The sequence below is a fragment of the Terrapene carolina genome, unplaced genomic scaffold (assembly GCF_002925995.2).
Source record: "Terrapene carolina triunguis isolate 2854851 unplaced genomic scaffold, T_m_triunguis-2.0 Scaffold234, whole genome shotgun sequence".
Taxonomy (NCBI): Eukaryota; Metazoa; Chordata; order Testudines; family Emydidae; genus Terrapene; species Terrapene triunguis.
Window position 1 is genome coordinate 7,279,748 of NW_020664585.1, and position 20,762 is coordinate 7,300,509.

Below are 20,762 nucleotides of genomic sequence, written 5' to 3' on the forward strand. Positions count from 1 at the left end.
GCTTTGCTCCTGTAGGGTGCTCCTGAAGGTGTACTTGACAGGTGTACGCATGTTCGTGTTGGAAGCACTAAAGTACTATTAACTCCAGGAATTAAGCAGAAGATCATGACTGTCATTCGAGAGTGGGGTACTGGTAGAGACACATTGCGTTGCTTGGCTCTAGCAACACATGACAATCCACCAAGAAGAGAAGAAATGAACCTTGAGGACTCTGCAAACTTTATTACTTATGAGGTTAGTTTAGTAAAAGGCTTGCCTCTCCTTTGTTTCAACAGTTTTTCCTGTAAGAGTGGTGACTTTTTTTTATTAAGATTGAGTTTACTGTTTTGTTTTCTGAAAAAAAAATTAAGGGCAATGCTTTTAACAAGTTATATTTATGTTTGAAAAGAATCCAACACTTCAGAAGCTTTTTCTGAATTAATAAATGTGGTCTGGCTCAATGGCTTAGCAACAGCAAGTTGTGCGAGCATCCTTTGGGTTCTTAAATTCCCCCACCCCCTGGCATCACTCCCCCAGCAGAGTCTGGACTAAAAGTTATTTGTTCTTGGTGCTTCTGGTGGCTGATCTATACATAGACACTTGATTATAAGTTTTTAGTAAGGTGCCATTCAGGCTGGTCTTTTGCAATTAATGCTAATGTTGTGGTGCAGAGTACATATATTTCTCAAACTACCTATAGTTCTCATCAACATAGTATCTGAGACTCTTTAAATTTTGGTTCTGGAAAAAGTAATTCATAAAAATAGCACTGGGGAAATTGTGTATTGTGCTTCAGTTACTTACTTTAAGCCAGTGGTCTCCAAACTTTTTGTGTCTCCCCCCTCGGAGCTGAGAGCAGGGGCCAGGGCTGTGGGCAGAGCAGGGCTGAGGGGCGCTCCCTTCCTGCCCCCCATGGGGGCTGGCCTGGGCCCTGCCGCACCTGCTCCGAACATTCCTCTGCGCCCCGCTTTTCCCTCTCCCCCAGGAGGGAAATGCTCCACAGTTTGGGAACTACTGCTTTAAGCTATTATTTTCTCAGATTACAAGTGTTTCCTAATTGCCTGTCCTGCAAACTCACCTTGGAATCTGAGGGTCAAGCTGGGTTCTTTCCCTTCTCCTGTATTTTCATTAGTAAAGATTCTGCCCTCAACTATCTGAACAACTCCATTATATTTCAGTACAATTACATGTATAAGTAGGACTTCATTTTTGAAGACAGTTAAAGTTGCAGATTATTTGGCTTGGAGAATCTCTTGCTAGCAGTATGCATTAGAAAGAAAGACTTGACCCTGAGTGCAGGTGGAATCTGCAAGGCTGGCAATTAGATCACCTTTTAACTTATGAACTGAGCACTTTTGAGCTGAAGGCAAAGAGACATAATACATTTGGAAACACAGAATGCCATTTTTAGTCACTTCTCAGGGTAAGAACAGACTTTAAGTTGCTCCATATGCTTAACTCATTGAGACTCTTCTCAGTGTTATGTTTCAGAACCAGAGGATGCTGCATAAAATGCTGCACTAGAACAAAGTCAGGATTACAGAGACAAAACATTCCCAGTTCTATTTCAGTTCCGCTCCTTTCTCAGTGTCGCTTGTAGTCTGCTTTTCAAAATGGTCTGGATTCAGACCATAGTACAAGAAATTAACATTTGAGGCAAGATACCATGAAGACTGAGTATGCCGAAATACAGAGATGAGTCTGGAAGAGCCCCATAAGTGGGGGAAAATCTGACTTGATGTGCATTGCATGCTTGCTGAACCTTGTCACATACTAGTTTTGAACAAACATCGAGGTAGGGTTGGCGGGGGGTGGCATGCAAGTTTATAGAGGCCTGAATTAAAAACCGTTAGATACTGTAGGATAAAAATGCTATTTTCCTCTTATAAACTAATGTTTGAGCTACTTTGGCTTGTGAAAATGATTTGTGTACTGTCCTACCAAAGAAATAAAAGCGTCTCCTAATATTTTGTGCTAAAGCTCAATGTCCTCTTGTTTCAGACCAATTTGACCTTTGTTGGCTGTGTGGGTATGCTGGATCCCCCAAGAACTGAAGTAGCCTCATCCATAAAGTTGTGTAAGAAAGCTGGTATTCGTGTTATTATGATTACTGGTGACAATAAGGGCACAGCAGTAGCCATCTGTCGTCGTATTGGTATCTTTGGAGAAGATGAGGATGTTTCTTCAAAAGCCTTTACTGGACGTGAGTTTGATGAACTTTCCCCAGCTGTCCAGAGAGATGCTTGCCTACATGCTCGTTGCTTTGCCCGTGTAGAGCCTTCCCATAAGTCTAAGATTGTTGAGTTCCTCCAGTCTTTCGATGAGATCACGGCTATGGTAAGTAATTAGAAGCTTGCATGGCTTGTAAAAGAGATTTTACTTTTAAAACAAATTATATCCCGTCAAACTAATGCCTAAATCTGACAAATTTCAGTTGTTGTGGTTTTTTTTTGTTTTTTTTTTTTTTTAAGCTCGGCAATTACAGGCTGGTAAATCTGACTTCAGTACCAGGCAAACTGGTTGAAACTATAGTCAAGAATAAAATTGTCAGACACATAGGTGAACATAATTTGTTGGGGAATAGTCAACGTAGTTTTTGTAAAGGGAAATCATGCCTCACCAATCTACTAGAATTCTTTGAGGGGGTCAACAAGCATGTGGACAAGGGGATCCAGTGGATATAGTGAATTTAGATTTTCAGAAAGCCTTTGGGCACGTCTTCACTGCCCGCCGGATCGGTGGGTAGCGATTGATCTATCAAGGATCGATTTTTATCGCGTCTAGTGTAGATGTGATAAAATCAATCCCCGATCGCTCTGCCGTAGACTCCGGAACTCCACCGCAGCGAGAGGTGGAAGCGGAGTTGACTGGGGAGCGGCAGCGGTCGACTTGCCGCCGTCCTCACAGACAGGTAAGTCGACCTAAAATACGCAACTTCAGCTACGCTATTCGCATAGCTGAAGTTGCGTATCTTAGGTCGACCCCCCCACCCCCCCATAGTGTAGACCTAGCCTTTGACAAGGTCCCTCACCAAAGGCTCTTAAGCAAAGTAAGCAGTCATGGGATAAGAGGGAAGGTTTTCTCATGGATTGATAACTGTTTAAAAGATAGGAAACAAAGGGTAGGAATAAATAGTCAGTTTTCAGAATGGAGAGAGGTAAATAGTGGTGTCCCTCAGGGGTCTGTACTGGGCCCAGTCCTATTTAAGATTCATAAATAATCTGGAAAAAGGGGTAAACAGTGAGGTGGCAAAATTTGTAGATGATACAAAACTACTCAAGATGGCTAAGTCCCAGCCAGACTGCAAAGAGCTACGAAAGGATCTGTAAGTGAACAAAATGTTAGGAATCATTAAGAAAGAGATATCATATTGCCTCTATATAAATCCATGGTAAACCCACATCTTGAAGACTGCGTGCAGATGTGGTCACCCCATCTCAAAAAAGATACATTGGACTTGGAAAAGGTTCAGAAAAGGGCAACAAAAATTATTAGGGGTATGGAACGGCTGCTGTATGAGGAGAGATTAATAAGACTGGGACTTTTCAGCTTGGAAAAGAGAAGACTAAGTGAGGATATGATAGAGGTCTATAAAATCATGACTGGTGTGGAGGAAAGTAAATAAGGAAGTGTTATTTACTCCTTCTCATAACACGAACTAGGGGCCACCAAATTAAATTAATAGGCAGCAAGTTTAAAACAAAAGGAAGTATTTTTTTTTTTCACACAACGCACAGTCAACCTGTGGAACTCCTTGCCAGAGGATGTTGTGAAGGTCAAGACTATAACAGGGTTCAAAAAAGAACTAGATAAATTCATGGAGGTTAGGTCCATCAACGGCTATTAGCCAGGATGGGCAGGGATGGTAGATGTCAGAAGCTGGGAATGGCTGACAGGGATGGATCACTTGATGATTACCTGTTCTGTTCATTCCCTCTGGGACACCTGGCATTGGCCACTATCGGACGACAGGATACTGGGCTAGATGGACCTTTGCTCTTAAACTTTGAGGGACCACCCCTTGTATTTTTCCTAGGACAATGGGTAAATGATCGCATGTATTGGAGCCTGAAAAATTAGAAATTAGAATCAGTTTTCACCCAACTAGTGATAGCTTTCATCAATTGCTCTTTCCATTTTTTAGGAATGTTGTTCAGCAGTGCATTGTTCAGAAAATTACTTAAAAATAAGGTATCGTGGGCATAGTTCAGCATCAGAAATATCTTACTGGTTCACACCAAAACCTTGACAAAATATGGTACTTGTAATTTACCCAGTTGGTAGAATTGGGCTTTTTCCTTCCTTCCTCCCTCCCTCTCCCCCCCCTCCCCCCCAGCATCTGAGCACATCTCTGATCACTTGGGACTATAAATCAAAGGCACTGCCATCTCCCTAAGGCAGAAACTTCTTCTCTTCAGCCTAATTAGAGTAAGAGGTGGAAAATCAGCAAACTGTCTTTTGGTTTAGGCACCTAAGTGTATGGCCTGAAGAACTAAGATAGTTGACCTCTGAGTCAATTTTGTTAGACAAGCAAGGAATATTGCGTAGTGGTCCCCTTGATTGTGGATATTTGGGTGGAGTAAATAGAGAGGTTTCTCTTGAACCCAGTTTCCTTGCACCTCAGCAATCAATGTCTCAACTAGTTACATTGTGTGTGTATTGTAATGTTCATATGTTGATTATAGGCATAATCAGAATAACAGCATTGGAAACACTGTTGCTACTCATGTCATCTTCTGTGCCTGTCAGTTCAATCAAGTTTAAACTTCCTGTCCTTCACCTTAAAGTCCCATCTCAATTCTGCACCTCCTTACTCACCCACTTTAGATTTTTGTCCCCTGTGTAAAATCCTCTTCCAGTCCCCCATACAAGTGCCCACGTTTTCTGTTAAACTTTGTATTTTAGACTGGTGATGGTGTAAATGATGCCCCTGCACTGAAGAAAGCAGAAATTGGGATTGCTATGGGGTCAGGTACTGCAGTAGCTAAAACTGCTTCTGAAATGGTATTGGCTGATGACAACTTCTCAACCATCGTAGCTGCTGTGGAAGAAGGGCGTGCAATCTACAACAACATGAAACAGTTTATCCGTTATCTCATCTCTTCGAATGTTGGAGAAGTTGTTTGGTAAGTTTTAAGAAGTGGTTCTGTTTTAATTTTGCACTTCTGTAATGGAAGCTGGTCAGTTTTAACTTACAATATTGCTAGATGCTATTTGGGGAACAGAGGTTTATTAGAAGTAATAACTATGTTTAAAAGAGATGAGCATTGCAATGCATATAAATACTTAAGGGAATTAATTATATATTCACTATGTTTTGAGAAACTTCTATTCAGATGTTAAATATTTCAAAGAAATATTGGATGTTTCCCAAATTCTAGTTTTCAGACTGTAATGTCCACTAATATAGGTCCTTAATGCTTCATTTGGGCAAGACTCCTTTGAAACAGACAAATCTGCATTCTACCAGTTGGGAAATCTAACACACAAGTTGACTCTTTCCCAAGACCACAGAGTGAGTTGGTGGCAGAGCCAGGAATAGAGCCCAGATCTCCTGAGTCCCATTTTTGTATTTAAGCCATAAGACTCTCCTTTTGCCAAGGGCTTAACGTCCGTTCTCCTTCTGATGGTTATTGCTACAGATTCCTACTCCTGTAGTTCTACCCTAAACCACGCTGACTCAAAGCCATAAAGGGAGGTTGCATTCCCCAATGCATGTGTGCAAGGACTGGAGGATATCCAGTTCAATGGAACCTTGCCCCTCAGTTGTACTGTAATTCTGTAACAGTTGCAGACTTTTAGGGAGTAGTCTGCAAGCCTCCCTTTATAGATGGCTTCAAGAAGTGGCTCCACTAGGTGAAAACTTCTTTTTAATGCTCCATCAGGTCCATTTGTTTTACCATACAACTCCAAGAGCATAGATCTGTAGAACCAATATCCTCCAAGTACTCTGGAAAGCAGCCTAGTGCTTTGTGAGGGTTACTCTGGTAGAGAGTAATAAAGCTCCTCAGTCTACCAAAACAAAATGCACCTACTTTAAACATTATTCAATTATTGTTGGCTATAAAATGCATGTACATTCCTAGCTATCTCAATGTGAATATTTAGCTTCCAATATTAAATAATGAGACACAGCATAATTTTTCGTTGCCAGTTACTAAGGAACAGAATTATTTAAAAACTAAACGTAGATGAGTATTTATAATATGTTTGGTTTAACATGGCCACAGACAATTTTGTACTTGTTCCTTTTTGTAGTATCTTCTTAACTGCTGCTCTGGGTTTCCCTGAAGCTTTAATTCCCGTCCAGCTGTTATGGGTAAATCTTGTAACGGATGGTCTCCCTGCCACTGCTCTGGGCTTCAATCCTCCCGATTTAGACATCATGGATAAGCCACCACGTAATCCTAAAGAGCCCCTGATCAGCGGATGGCTCTTCTTCCGTTACCTGGCTATTGGATGTGAGTAGCTCACTAGCTTTTCTTTTTAACTGTTTGTAATGTAGAATGACTTGTTGGAACTTACATGGAATTTATATGGTCTTCAGTTATGTTTTAGGGTCTTGAAGGCTAGCACAGTGTACTGCTGAACTAGCACACTCCTTTTAATTTTTGTTCCATCAATTATCCAATAGATTTACCAGTACTTCCAGTACACCTCCTGTAGTCATAGTGCCCTCGTTTTAAGTCTTATGGGTATGAAGCAAAGCAGTGCATGTATGGGCTCCTTAACACTGTCACGTCATGTGTTACTGCTGGTTCAAACTTAAACCTTTTATAAGCTGATCTCAGAATGTAGGAATTGTTACATTGGATTAGACCTGAGGTCCATCTAGTCCAATAGCCTGTCTGTGGCAGTGCCCAGTGCTAAATGCTTCACAGGAAGGAACCCCACAGTAGACATATGTGCTCAAGCTAAATTAGAGTTCTCTGTCCAGAATACTTGTTTCCACCTAGGTAGCGCACACTCTCCTCTCCTACAACATTCCCTTCCCCTTCCTGTGACCCATCCCAATCTTTCCCTCTCCACCCCACATACTCTCTTCCAGCTGAGGACAGGTTGGGATTGCTACTTAACTGTCTTCAGAGGTTGAGAAATGCAAGATGCTTGTTGACTTAGTAATGAAGAAGCCAGATCTGGAGCAGAAGGCTACCCACCTGGTATCTAGAACCTTTTTTTCAATCAGCAAATGACAATGGTTTGGCCAAATCTGTCATGAATATCTAACCAAATTGTTCTGCAGCACATTCATATTTGTACTTTGTCTCTGTAGAACAGAGTTAATTACTCATACTTTTTTTTTTATTGGAAAGTGAGAAGTTAGGATTTATTTTCTGCTAAATTATATTAAATGTTTCACTTTCCAGAGCCATGACCATGGTTGAATTCTCTGTATGCCCTAAATTACAATAAACACACAAAAGATCTTTACAGGTGAACAGATTCCAATTATGGTGACTTGGCAGTTTAAAAGCAGATTCCTTCTACGGGAAATGGGCAAAGGCTACATTGTGTATGTGTGTGCCCAAGTGATGGTAGAGGAGGAAGTTCAAGTGAGGTTAACAAGACTGTGTCATACGTACTATTCATAATATAGAAAAACAAACTGCGTCTCTTTTCTTTAAGGTTATGTTGGAGCTGCGACAGTGGGTGCTGCTGCGTGGTGGTTCATTGCTGCTGATGGTGGCCCAAGAGTTACCTATTACCAGCTGGTATTATTCAGTTTATATATTTTTGCAGGCTTTCTAAAGTAAATTAAACTCCTACTGAAATGTAACATATGTTGGTACTTACTGTATGCTCTACATTTTCATTTCAAAGAATAGCTGCAAAAGGACCATCTTTAATTGTATTAAATAATCCTGCTTATTCAGAGTTAATAGCTATAAAAAGCTGAAAGGTAGAATACCAAAGACTTTCTTTAAACTGTTTTTGAAGGAAATAGGTGTCTTTTTATGGGAAGTTTCTATACATATCAAATTTATGTGAATTGTTTGAATCAGAGATGAAGTCAAAAGTAATTCTTCCTGATGTTGGCCTCTGTAGGCACAGGCTTTTATAATCCTAGTGCTGGACTGCTGCACCATCCCACTTTAATTTTTTTGTAAATAGGTAATCATCATTGTTGAAATAATGAGTGCTTGTTTTATTCTGTTGTAGAGTCATTTCCTACAGTGCAATGAGGACAACCCAGAATTCACAGATGTAGACTGTGTGGTCTTTGAGTCGCCATACCCAATGACAATGGCACTTTCTGTTCTGGTCACCATAGAGATGTGTAATGCTCTCAACAGGTTAGTTATGTCTGAAGTAGAAAGCGGAGATTCACTTAGAGCTTTTTGCCTGAAATTATCAAGTTTTATATAGCGAACTGTCTATGCATTAAGAAAGGACACATAAGTAATAGATATCTAGAGATGATAGTGAGGGAATGGTGAATTCTTGAGTTTGTATATTGAAGGCCAAAGGATAGTTTTTCCTAGATCACATTTGAGATCTTACGCTCTAAGCAGAAGTATCCTTTTAAATCCTTCAGTTCACACTTGGGACTTTGGCATTAGACTGCTAGGATATTTTCCACTGTTTAATTTAAGCCTCATCAATCAGATTATCCCTCATACTTCTGCTATAAAGTGATATTAAGGAGACCTAAAATAAGACTGTTAAATATATGGGAAATAGTTTTTCCTGCCCTAAGGGAGCATGCCTCAGCTAATTAATACTAAATTATAAATGGAAACCTCTAAATAGCACAATATGCCAAGGGTATTTGAAGAAACGAATTGGAGGTCAGTTAAATTTAAAAAAAATCATTACTTGAAAATTAAGGATGGTGCATTAGCTCTACATTTAAAATATTCTACATCTGAGATTCCTCTTCCTAAACTCTATATTGCAGCACACAAACCTCCTCTGGTATAGCCAAAACTTAGATTGAACCTGCACAGAAAACAGATTTAAACAAAAGTGTTAGTGTTTGTTAGATGTATTAAATAGGCCCATTTTAATATTCTTGTGCTAACTGTAATCTTGTATAAACTCTCTGCTAATTAAGATAGATAGTAATTTTAGTTTAAAATGCAGTCTAAGGCTTGGTCTACACTTACCCCACAAGTCGAAGTAAGGTACGCAAATTCAGCTACGTGAATAACGTAGCTGAATTCGACATACCTTACTTCGAACTTACCGCGGTTCAGACGCAGTCCACACGCGGCAGGCAGGCTCCCCGTCGACTCCGCGGTACTCCTCTCGTTGAGCTGGAGTACCGCAATCAACGGGGATCACTTCCTGGTTCGATTTATCGCGTCCAGACCAGACGCGATAAATCGAACTCGGAACTTCGATCCCCAGCCGCCGAACTAGCGCGGCAGTGTAGACCAGCCGTAATACTCAAAGCAGTGTAACCCTGTTAGCTCTTTGAAGTACATTCATATATTGCTATTATACACCATTAGTCTAATAAACTGTTAGCGTTTAGTAGCATTGTGTAACATCTTTTTATCTAATACAGCAACTAGTTACTTTTAAAACAACCTTTAATAATCTGAACGCTGATTAATGACCAGAAGTGTCAGCAGCCCCCTGTCTTGTTCTTAAATACTCTTACCTCATAGGCACAGAATTATGGCCTGCTAAGATGCCTAATGTGCCTTGTTGAATGTCCTATTCTAATGTCTTATGTATGCATTGTTTCTGTTACAGTTTATCAGAAAACCAGTCCTTAATGAGAATGCCTCCATGGGAGAATATCTGGCTGCTGGGTTCTATTTGCTTGTCCATGTCACTCCATTTTCTTATCCTTTATGTAGAACCACTGCCGGTAAGTAAACGTGTTAATTGAGTGCAAGCTACGTGCAAAGACAAGATTGGCAAAACTACTTGTCTGTAATAATACCTTAAGTTTCAAAGAAGAAAAAACACTGAGATTATTTATTTATTTATTTATTTATTTATTTTGTGTGTATAAATAAAAGGATTTAATGTTTGGCTTCTCTTCCACAGCTCATCTTCCAAATCACACCTCTGAATGTGACCCAGTGGCTGATGGTGTTGAAAATCTCACTACCTGTAATTCTGCTGGATGAGACCCTTAAGTTTGCGGCCCGTAACTACCTGGAACCTGGTAAAGATTGCGTGAAGCCTGCAACCAAACCCTGTTCTTTATCAGCATGCACCGAAGGGATTTCCTGGCCATTCGTGCTCATTACTATGCCCTTGCTTATCTGGCTTTACAGTACAGACACTAACTTTAGTGATATGTTCTGGTCTTGACTGACAGAGTGATGCTTTTACATAAAGATGTTTAACTTAATCAATTTTTTTATTGTTTAAAGCAACTGTCGATTTCTGCTGAATTTTCACATGAACATATTTGCCGGTGATGGAGGTTTCATACTCTAGATTTTGTGTTTTGCTTTTTCTGACTCCAGTGGGGGCAATATTTTCCTCTTTTATACACAACTAAAGTGTCCATTGACATGTACAGAGAACTAACACTATTTTATGCAAATATTTTTTTGTAGATGAAAAGCATGTACAGTGTTCTGTTTAATAGTCTATTCATCCTTGTAAAAAAACAAAACAAAACTTTTTTTTTTGAGCCAGCGGACACTATCAAACTAAATTGGTAGCAGATTTTAGGGAATGAATGTGTTTTCTAAAACTAAAAAAGCATGCAACTGTCTGTCTCTTGCATGATCATCTGAACTTAAGTTGATATCAGTTTATTTTTATTCATAAGCCAATTTTTCTGCACTGGGCAGAGAGTACTGCTACCTCAGTCAGTGGTTTTTTTGTTTTGTTTTGTTTTTGTCCCTCTTTATGCCCCCTCATCTTAGGTTCCTGACTGTCTTGTTTACACCAGTCTTTGTAAGAGGTAGAGTATGCCTAGTCATGCTTGTGCAGAAAACATAATTCCAGGTGGAACCTGCTGGGTTCTTCTGTCATCCCTTCAACACACGTAGTATTTTAAGGTTATTTATTTAAATGTCTAATGTATTTTATTATAACAAACCTTGTTTTGCCAGTGTTGCCCACTTTTACTGGGGGGGCAAGAGAGGGGGCACTACTTCAGTCTAGCTTAAACTTTTAAATCGACAAAGAAAATTCTGTTTCTTTTTTTTAACTCTAAAAGATGGCTTATGTTCCGTTTTTAATACCTTATTTACGTGTGTCAGATGTTTTTCAGTCTCTTCGATCAGGGCTTTTGTAATGTGACCTGGAAAAAATAACTTGCACTGCATAGTTAGAAATTGGATTTCTTACACTTTTAGTTAGGGCACTGATCAGTTACACATTTTATGAGTTACTCTGCTGGCCTTGTTCTAGCCTGACTTAGAGAAATAACAAGCTCGTGTGTGTTTTTGTAAAATCTGTAAATAGCACATGACCAAATGAACATATTGTATAGAACTATTTTTATTTTAATGTGGCACTAACCACCTTCATTATATTATGATAAATGTTAGAGCATGTTTTCAAATTCAGTCCTGTATCAACAATGTGTAAGTCATTAACAGTCCTAACTGTGGTGTTTTTCTCCAATGCCTTCCAACATTCATCGACTAAAGTGAGTATTTCTCTTCCATTTCACCATCCCAGTGGTGACTTGCTGTAAAATGGCATATGCTGTATACATGTCAAAGAATAAATAGTAATTTCCTTCATTCCATGCTGTGTCTTGTCAGACTCTGCTGTGCTACATTATTATCACCATTTTAGACTATGCATCCTATAGTATGAGGCCCAAATTATTGAAGCAAATTGCTTTACATTCAGGATCAGTTCTTTTTAGGACCAACAGCAAGAAATTAGAGCTCTTGCCCAATTTTACCCCACACTTGGGTCAAGTCAACTGTAAGCTTTTTCAAACCGATTGACAGGTGCTGTCTGAATTTGATACCCAAGCATTAATGCAAAATATATTGATGCTTATGATCAGACATTGCTTTATTCTGAAGACATACACCCACCATAGAAAATGTGAAATGCTGCTTCCCAGGTGACTGTATCCATTCCAATTATGTTCTCAGGTACCTAGAGTGCTCACTTTGTAACAGAACAATCCATTGATTGTTTCCATTGAATGGAAACGCTTTCTTTGTACAATGTTCATGTGAAAAGACAAAAAGGAACATTCCTGTTAACCTCAGCCAGATCAGGGCAGAGCTTTTGAGAGCAGCACTGGGGGCATAGTGGCTTTGTAAAATGGCTGATGGTGTGTTGGTTTAAATCTGTTTAATAGCAGTTGGGCCACTACTTTTCAACTTACTTTGCTGAAGGTAACTGATCAATTAAATCAAGGCACCAAAGAACTCTGAGCTGCTCCAGAAGGGCATGGATAACGTAGGTTCCATGCTTTCACCTGGTTTCAGATGCAGAAGCTTAAATGCCCCCAAAATACAATAAATATAAAACAAAACCACTCTGAAATCACAGCACATGAGTCCCAACTATTTGTTGTCCCTCCTATATGCAGACCAAGGGCTTGTCTACACAGTGTGGCAATGTGCATCAGAGGGTGTAAATTGCAGAGCACTGTGTACTGTTACTCTTAGCTGCCAGTGTAGATCATGCTGACACCTTCAAACTTTCCTAGCGCGCAATGATTAGGGCCCTACCAAACTCCCTGCCTTGAAAAACACGTCACGGACCATGAAATCTGGTCTCTCCCTGTGAAATCGGATCCTTAGTGTGCTTTTACCCTATGCTGCACAAATTTCACAGAGGGAGACCCATGTGTCTCAAATTGGAGGTCCTGACCCAAAAAGGGGGGTTGCAAGGTTATTTTAGGGGGGTCATGGTATTGCCACCCTTACTTCTGCGCTGCTACCTTCAGAGCTGGGCAACCAGAGAGCTGTGGCTGTTGGCCGGGCGCCCAGCTCTGAAGCAGCACCCCACCATCAGCAGCACAGAAGTAAGGGTGACAAATACTATACCACACCACCCTTACTTCTGCACGGCTGCCTTCAGAGCTGGGCGGCCAGAGAGTGGTAGCTGCTGACTGGGAGCCCAGCTCTGAAGGCAGAGCCATGGCCAGCAGCTGTGCAGAAGTAAGGATGGCATGGCATGGTATGGTATTGCCACCTTTACTTTTGCGCTGCTTCCTGCAGAGCTGGGCCTTCAAAGGGGGCAATACCATACCATGACATCCTTCTGCACTGCTGCTGGCAACAGCTCTGCCTTCAGAGCTGGGCTTCCAGTCAGCAGCTACCACTCTCCAGCTGCCCAGCTCTGAAGGCAGCACTGCTGCCAGCAGTAGTGCAGAAGTAAGGGTAGGAGTACTACAAACCCCCTACAATAACCTCGTGCCCTCCCCCCACCCCTCCTTGCAACTCCTTTTGGGTCAGGATCTACAGCTGAAATGAAATTTAAGATTTTTAAAATCCTATGATCATGAAATTGACCAAAATGGACCATGAATTTGGTAGGGCCTTAGCAATGATGTAGTCCTGTTTGAAATAGCACTAGTGTGCCAGCAAAGCCTCTTCTATTTAGTGTCAGTGGCTCACTGTGGGGTGTTTCATCAGATCAGTGTCATCTGGTAGGAGAGTACAAGTCCCTGAACACTTAACTAATGTACTTTTTAGTATTGTGCTGAATGCCCTTAGTGTGGCTGATGGAAGGATCTCTCCTTGCAGCGAGATGCACATCCTTCCCAAGAACTAGTGACTTACAACTACATCCATGGGGCAGTGTAAACTTAGAATGCCTTATCAGCAATCACAATTCAGAAGGGAGTACCTGCTTCTTGGAAGACAGGGAACAGTTTTCCACAGCAACTTCCCTAATATAACAGATGATATTCTCTGGATTAGGCCTTTAGGACGCACACTGTCACTAAAACCACTAATCTGGACTGCCTTCTTATAATTAAAACTACAATTAATTAACCCCATTTGCTAAAGTTGAACTTGATGTTATAAAGGTATTTAGTTATAAAGATGGGGCCTGTTTCCAGAAATGTTATCTGCACCCAGAGCTTCAGGGGAAGCTATAGGTATTCAACCTTTGGAATGTCAGATCCACAAATCCTGGAACAAGGGGCGCATACAATCCAAGCATTTTAAGTACAAGCCAGTGGCAGTGGGTTGTGGTTGTGTGTGTAACTTCAGGAATACTACTGATACGAAACTTATTTGCTTTTGGGACAACTTTTCCATCTATTTCACCAAACCATCCTCTGAGGACATGACTTGCTTTTACAGAAGTTAATAGGCCATTAAATTGTTCTGGTCACTTAAAACTAAATCCATTTGAGGTTTACATGTGGGGGGGGGTGTTGGGGGCTTTTTTGGGGGGGGAAGATAACATTTAAGGTTTTCTGTAGTGTCAGCATCTTTAATATTTAGATAATAGCAAAACTTGCCTCTTCCCTTTAAACATTGTGAAGTTAAATAGTGCACCAACAGTGAACACTTGAAGGGTTTCAAAGATTGTCCATTTCAAAACAAGGATTTTGAAAGGTTGGTTGGGGGGGTTGTGGTGTTGGGTTTTTGGGGAGTGGGGAGGGGAAGCTTCTGTTTCTCAAGCAGACTGCCCACCATCTTAAGGGAGTTTCATGCATCTCCAGTGACCTCCTTGCATGATTTTAGAAGCAGTGTGCAACCCTGCTCCTGCACAGAGAGCAGCATGTAAACTGGGCACTTAAGGGTGGGGGTAGGAAATCTGGATTGTGGGGTGGAGCAGGCTGAACAGAGGAGGAAAAACCTGGGTTGACTTCAACTTTTTCTTTAAACCTGAGGTTCTATGCTCTAGCAATATAATTGTTAGGGGCATCATCTAAAGTTGGAGCATGAAAGCACTCTCTACCAGTTCACTGGGTAAGCATTAATTGTGAAAAATTTAACTTGAAGCAAGTGCAGATTCTACCCCATCTCTGCTATTTCAAAGGCAGCTGCTATTATTAAAGCCTAAGGAATCTTCCCCTCTATCCTTCCAAGAGTTGTCACCAGAGAGGGACTTAAGCTGCGTGAGGCCTAGATCGGCCAAGCTTCAAGGTCCATCAGACTGATTCTTCCTTCTGCTGGATGAATGTTTGCCTTCATGCTCCTGAGCGAGCCAGCTTAAGCAGATGCCCAAGATGGAGCTATTGTTTGTGCTCTACAGCCTCTGACCCTGGGCTTCAATTTTGAGAATGCTTCCTTAATCCACACTTGACAATGCCCAACTTAATCTTTAAGATATCTTGTGTCAGTAAGAGGCTGCTCAAAAGTTAGGATGGCTCAAAGCCGCTTGAATGCGGAATTAGAAAGGGAGACTTTAGGATACCATAGTGAACTATCTTGGCCTGCTGGCCGCCCAATTTCCCTTTGCAAGTGTTACAGAGGGAGCAAAAGTAGCATAAGGAATCAGTGAGGAAGAAAGGAGGGACTTGTGTGACTACAGCATTCCTCTCTAGCTAACTAAAGTAGGGCCAGCCAGTGATTTTAAAAAAATTAATCACGATTAAGCGCACTGTTACACAACAAAAGAATACCATTATTTACATATTTTTTGGATGTTTCCTACATTTTCAAATATATTGATTTCAATTACCACACAGAATACAAAGTGTACAGTGCTCACTTTATATTATTTTTATTAAATATTTGCACAGTAAAATAGTATTTTTCAATTCAACTCATACAAATACTGTAGTGCAATCTCTTTATCATGAAAGTGCAACTTACAAAGGTAGAATTATGTACAAAAAAATAACTGCATTCAAAAATAAAAATATAAAAGTTTAGCACCTACAAGTCCACTCAGTTCTACTTCTTGATCAGGCAATCGCTCAAACAAGTTTGGTTACATTTGCAGGAGATAATGCTGCCTACTTTTTGTTCACAATGTCACCTGAACGTGAGAACAGGCATTCTCATGACACTGTTGTAACTGGCGTTGCAAGATATTTATGTGCCAGATGCGCTAAAGATTCGTATGTCCCTTCATGCTTCAGCCACCATTCCAGGGGACATGCGTCCATGCTGATGACCAGTTCTGCTCAATAAACATTGAAAGCAGTGCAGACCAATGCATATTCATTTTCCACATGAGTCAGTTGCCACCAGCATCTTTTTTGGTAGTTTGATCCTGTAGTTTCCACATTGGAGTGTTGCTCTTTTAAGACTTCTGAAAGCATGCTCCACACCTCGTCCCTCTCAGATTTTGGAAGGCACTTCGGATTCTTAAACCTTGGGTTGAGTGCTGTCTTTAGAAATCTCACATTGGTACCTTCTTTGCGTTTTGTCAAATCTGCAGTGAAATTGTTCTTAAAACGAACATGTGCTGGTTCATCATCCGAGACTACTATAACATGAAATATATGGCAGAATGCAGGTAAAACAGAACAGGAGAAGTACAATTATCCCTCAAGGAGTTCAGTCAAAATTTAATTAACACACTTTTTTTGTAAACGAGCGTCATCAGCATGGAAGCATGTCCTCTGGAATGGTGGCCAAAGCATGAAGGGCATATGAATGTTTAGCATATCTGGCACACAAATACCTTGCAATGCCAGTTATAAAAGTGCCATGTGAATGCCTATTCTCACTTTCAGGTGACATTGTAAATAAGAAGACAGCAGCATTATGTCCTATAAATGTAAACAAGCTTGTCGTCTTAGTGATTGGCTGAACAAGAAGTAGGCTCTAAAGTTTTACATTGTTTTGTTTTTGAGTGCAGTTATGTAACAAATCTACATTTGTAAATAGTACTTTCACGATCAAGACTGCACTACAGTACTTGTATGAGGTGAATTGAAAAATACTATTTCATTTTTATAGTGCAAATATTTAATAAAAATATAAAGTGGGCACTGTACACTTTGTATTGTAATTAAAATCAATATATTTGAAAATGTAGAAAAACATCCAAAATGTTTAATAAATTTCAATTGGTATTCTATTGTTTAACAGTGCAATTAAGTGTGATTAATCAATTTTTTAATCACCATTTTTTTTAGTTAATTGAGTTAACTGTGATTAATTGACAGCCCTACTAAAAAGCAGCATTGATATATTTGGATCTTGTCTCTAGCCAAAAGGATGAGAAGTGGAAAGGTTCTGACAACCACAAAGGAATAGCTTAGGCAAAACAAAGTTGCATTACTTCTAAGAAAGTAGAATTTCTTGCCAAAATTTAAACTTTCATATTAGAATAATTCCTTTTGAGTCCCAAGTATGTGGGTCATCTTGGGGGAGCAGTTCAACTGCATGTTTATTTTTCTAAAAGAGAAATTTCCACATTCTTTCTAACCGAACTTGGTAGATTTTGTAGAGGGGAGAGGGAAGGAAATATGCACAGGTCTGTGAAGTGTTCACTCACAAGGGATCCATTTAACCTACTTCATAATCCCATGGACAAATATCTTGTTGAAGCTTGTTCGTAATTAGCTGCAAAGGAACTTGCATTTCCCCTTTCCAGACTCTGCACCAGTGTTTCTTTGAACACTTCTGTGCCTTTTGACTCTGCTTCCATTTTCCTTTCCACACTTCTGAGCTTTCTTTATTGCACTCTGGGTTCCTTACTGCTCTCCTTTGGTAATCTTAATCTTTTGGATCCCTGATGCACGAGCAGCATAGGGGAACCTAGGTTTGTAGCAGGCCAGGTGAAAGACAGCTGGATGAAAGAGGTGCCTTTCTAAGGCTTATGCTGGAAAAAAGTTTGTCAAAATCTGAAAGCATCCCCTTCGGTTGGGACAAGATCACCCTGTGTGGGATGCTGAAAATCTTACCTAATGTTGCTTCTAGCTGGAGGGAAGATGCTGGTGAAGTAACTTGTTCTGATGCATCTAGTCTAGGGCTACTCGGATGTCCTGATAGCGTGGACTCTTGTCGCTATTTCCTCTCAATAATATCGGCTAGCCAAAGAGCTATTCCTGAGCCATATTTAAATGGCTGCTCCATTTTACCTACACAAACGGAAGATGAATGGTATCTGATTACTTTAGATAACACTTCAGGAGACCAAATATGAAAGATACTGTATAAAACAATTCCATTCTATACAATTGCTATATGGCTAATGTTTGTGGGAAGGCTGTTTCATAAACATTTAAATGTAAGAAAATGAGGTTTTAATCGATGGTGATAAAATGCAGTACAGCAGGCCTCTAGCTTCTTCCAAGAACACAGCTGATATAATAGAAAACAGCTCAAACAGGAAGGATGATGGAATTTGCTGAGATGGGAGGGGGAAAGAGGTAAATCTGATACAAAATTGTCTCTCTTGCACTAGTCTCATTTACCTTTTGCACTTCTAACCATTGTTTCCCTAATCTCTGCTAATCACAGCTTTAATTGCATTAATATTAAGCATACTCTGAAAAATCTTAGCAGCATAGCCTACAATGTACAGGGGCTAAGTGCAGTGTTTTACAGTGCAGTCCTAAGAACTCTGTAGGGAATTAGAGTACACCTCTACTCCGATATAATGCGGTAAGATTTTTTGGCTCCCGAGGACAGCGTTATATCGGGGTAGAGGTGTATATTGTTTATTATCCTTAAATACAGGGTAAAGTAGTCATTTTATTACAAACCCTCTTCTCTATATAGTTTAATGACTTTTCCCAGAATTAGTTGCATAACCTGGATAATTCAAGGGACACTCAGGTCAACTTTGAGCCAGAACTTACTTTAAAAAAAAATCATTTCAGAAAGTTGCTAGAGACACTTCCAGGACAATTTTGTTTTTTTTTTTTAACTTTTTAAAATTCATGCAGGGGTTAGTTCAAATATTAAAACCTTAAGTCAGTGCATAAGAACCTGAAAGTGAAAAGAGCCTTGTCTATTTCCATTGGCCAGACAGAGAAATGCAAAACTACATGAAAGGAAATTAGGTTTTAACTCTTTCACCTTCAATCTTTTGGTGACAAATGCTGGCCCTACTGCAGGCCATGGGAGCTTTGTCACTGATTTCAATAAGGGCAGGATTTCACTCAAGGTGTTTAAGCTCAGGTTTTTTAAACCTGACAGTGTCCTTTCAATTAAAACATCAGTTATCCAACTTAACATTCTCTCTTCTCTCACTATTGATCTTACAAGTCTTGCTTTTATAATGATATAGCATTATTCATCCTTTCACTAACTGATGCCTTTTTCTTTCCTTTTCAGCATTGCTGGAGTAATCACTTCCTAAACAATTTTGCAGAAATGTAAGGTTGTTTTGTTGCGTGCATGTGTCTTAGCAACACATCTGGCAAAACCTCTGCATGTATCATGTAAAAAACAAAAACCTGCTTTTCCTAAAACAAAACTCATTGTGTGCTCTGTGGAGGAAATGTGTGGTACCATTAGGGCTTCAGTTATACAAATGTACAAATGTGCAATATAGCTTAACGAATCAGGAAAAAAATCTCCAGAGAAGTTTGGTTTCTTTGCTGCATGGAGAAGACTGTTTATTCTTAAACATTAGGCCAAAATTAAGGAGCGGTCAGCCAAGTTTCCATATTTCTCTGTATAAAATGTATAATAGACTAATGCATGCCTTCAGTTGTAAGTAGCCAAATCTTTCTGTATTGTATCATCTAAACATACTACTTTATGAACAGCTATGTACAATATGCTATACTATTTATAAATTCAGTAAAAAACTACAGATGTTGAATGTTTAAACTGTAAGCCTCCAGTTCATAACTTCAGATTTTTTATTTTTTGTGTGCAAAGATACCTCTCTTGCACTAATGTAACTTATTTAATTAAATCTAAAGCAGTAGACAGATGTTGGTGCAATACAAGTGTTTGTGTGATGCATTTCTCTAAAAAAGTGTCAGTTATAACAACTGCATGTGACCTTTAGAAGTTGTTAAGAAGATCAATTGTCTATTTCAATGCTGACAATAATAAGCATCACACCTAATTTCATTGTTTCAGGTAAATAAATTTATTCTACAATATCTACTTGGCGTGTTATTTTATGCACTTTGTTTTCTGCAGGTATAAGTGTACATACTTCAGCACTGTCTTATATTAATGCCAGGATGACAATTACTAGCAGCAACAGCATTGCAATCTTTCCTACTAGAACTATGCAGATGCCAGCTGCTCTTCCTGCAGTATTGACCTCCTCGCTGGTGTGATTTTTTTTTTTTCTCTCTGTGCAGGGGCTAGCGTGTAGTTAAGGGACACTGTCGAGTACTTTGATCACTTAATTTTTTAAATGCTCTCCATTGTTTGTAAAAACCCTCTGAGAAACTTCAAAATAAACATTTTTTCCCAACTCATTTTTTACTTGTTGATCCTTTTCTATCTTGCAAATAAGGATTATCCTTACCCCCAAATTATATAGGGCCACTAATATTCCCCATGAGCCACAGATTAAGGCCAAAAGGGTCCCTTGTGATCAATTGTACTTGCCCTCTAGCCACCAGCTGACTCTGACCTATGAAACTCTTGCCTAAGCCTCAACTAGCTGGATTCCTAGCTTCAAGTTGTGTGCTCACATCAGCCATTATCTGAACTAATCTTGGCCTCCACAAAACTAGGATTCAAGACTCTTAAGGCTATTAAAGAACCTAGTGCCCCCAAATGTCCTAGAATGCTCTGCTGCCAAGCCAACAAACCAGGCAAAGTTAGAAAGACCAAGGAGTAAAGGGAGAGTGTTTCTTTCTCTAAGGCAGTTTCCAAAATGAGCTTCAGTAACCTTTTAAATGTAATGCCCCCTAATCTCCATCTCTTGACACTCCAGCTCATCACTAGCAACCAAGGCTAAACAAATGTGATCATCATCATTTGGGATTTCTTTGTTCAAACAGTGCAGTATTTAAAGCTTTACTGCCCTGAGATCACGCTGTTCCAATAATA

At 39.9% G+C, this 20,762-nt stretch overlaps 1 protein-coding gene across 3 annotated transcripts in view; it reads left to right on the top strand.

Annotated features, from left to right (window-relative positions):
* Positions 1–20,182, top strand: part of ATP2A2 (ATPase sarcoplasmic/endoplasmic reticulum Ca2+ transporting 2) — a 70,046-nt gene extending 49,864 nt beyond the window's left edge. The window contains exons 13-22 of one of the 3 annotated variants that reach the window (XM_024196180.2): positions 16–234; positions 1,981–2,316; positions 4,885–5,105; positions 6,238–6,440; positions 7,606–7,691; positions 8,140–8,273; positions 9,682–9,799; positions 9,982–10,102; positions 19,074–19,114; positions 19,896–20,182. In XM_024196180.2, the coding sequence (XP_024051948.1) occupies positions 16–234; positions 1,981–2,316; positions 4,885–5,105; positions 6,238–6,440; positions 7,606–7,691; positions 8,140–8,273; positions 9,682–9,799; positions 9,982–10,102; positions 19,074–19,087 (1,452 nt within the window). In that variant the 3' untranslated portion in view covers positions 19,088–19,114; positions 19,896–20,182. Of the gene's footprint in view, positions 1–15; positions 235–1,980; positions 2,317–4,884; positions 5,106–6,237; positions 6,441–7,605; positions 7,692–8,139; positions 8,274–9,681; positions 9,800–9,981; positions 11,651–19,073 lie in introns of those variants that run through there. The other 2 variants (XM_024196179.2, XM_024196177.2) reach the window with 2 other exon arrangements.
* The last annotated feature ends 580 nt before the right edge of the window (positions 20,183–20,762 follow it).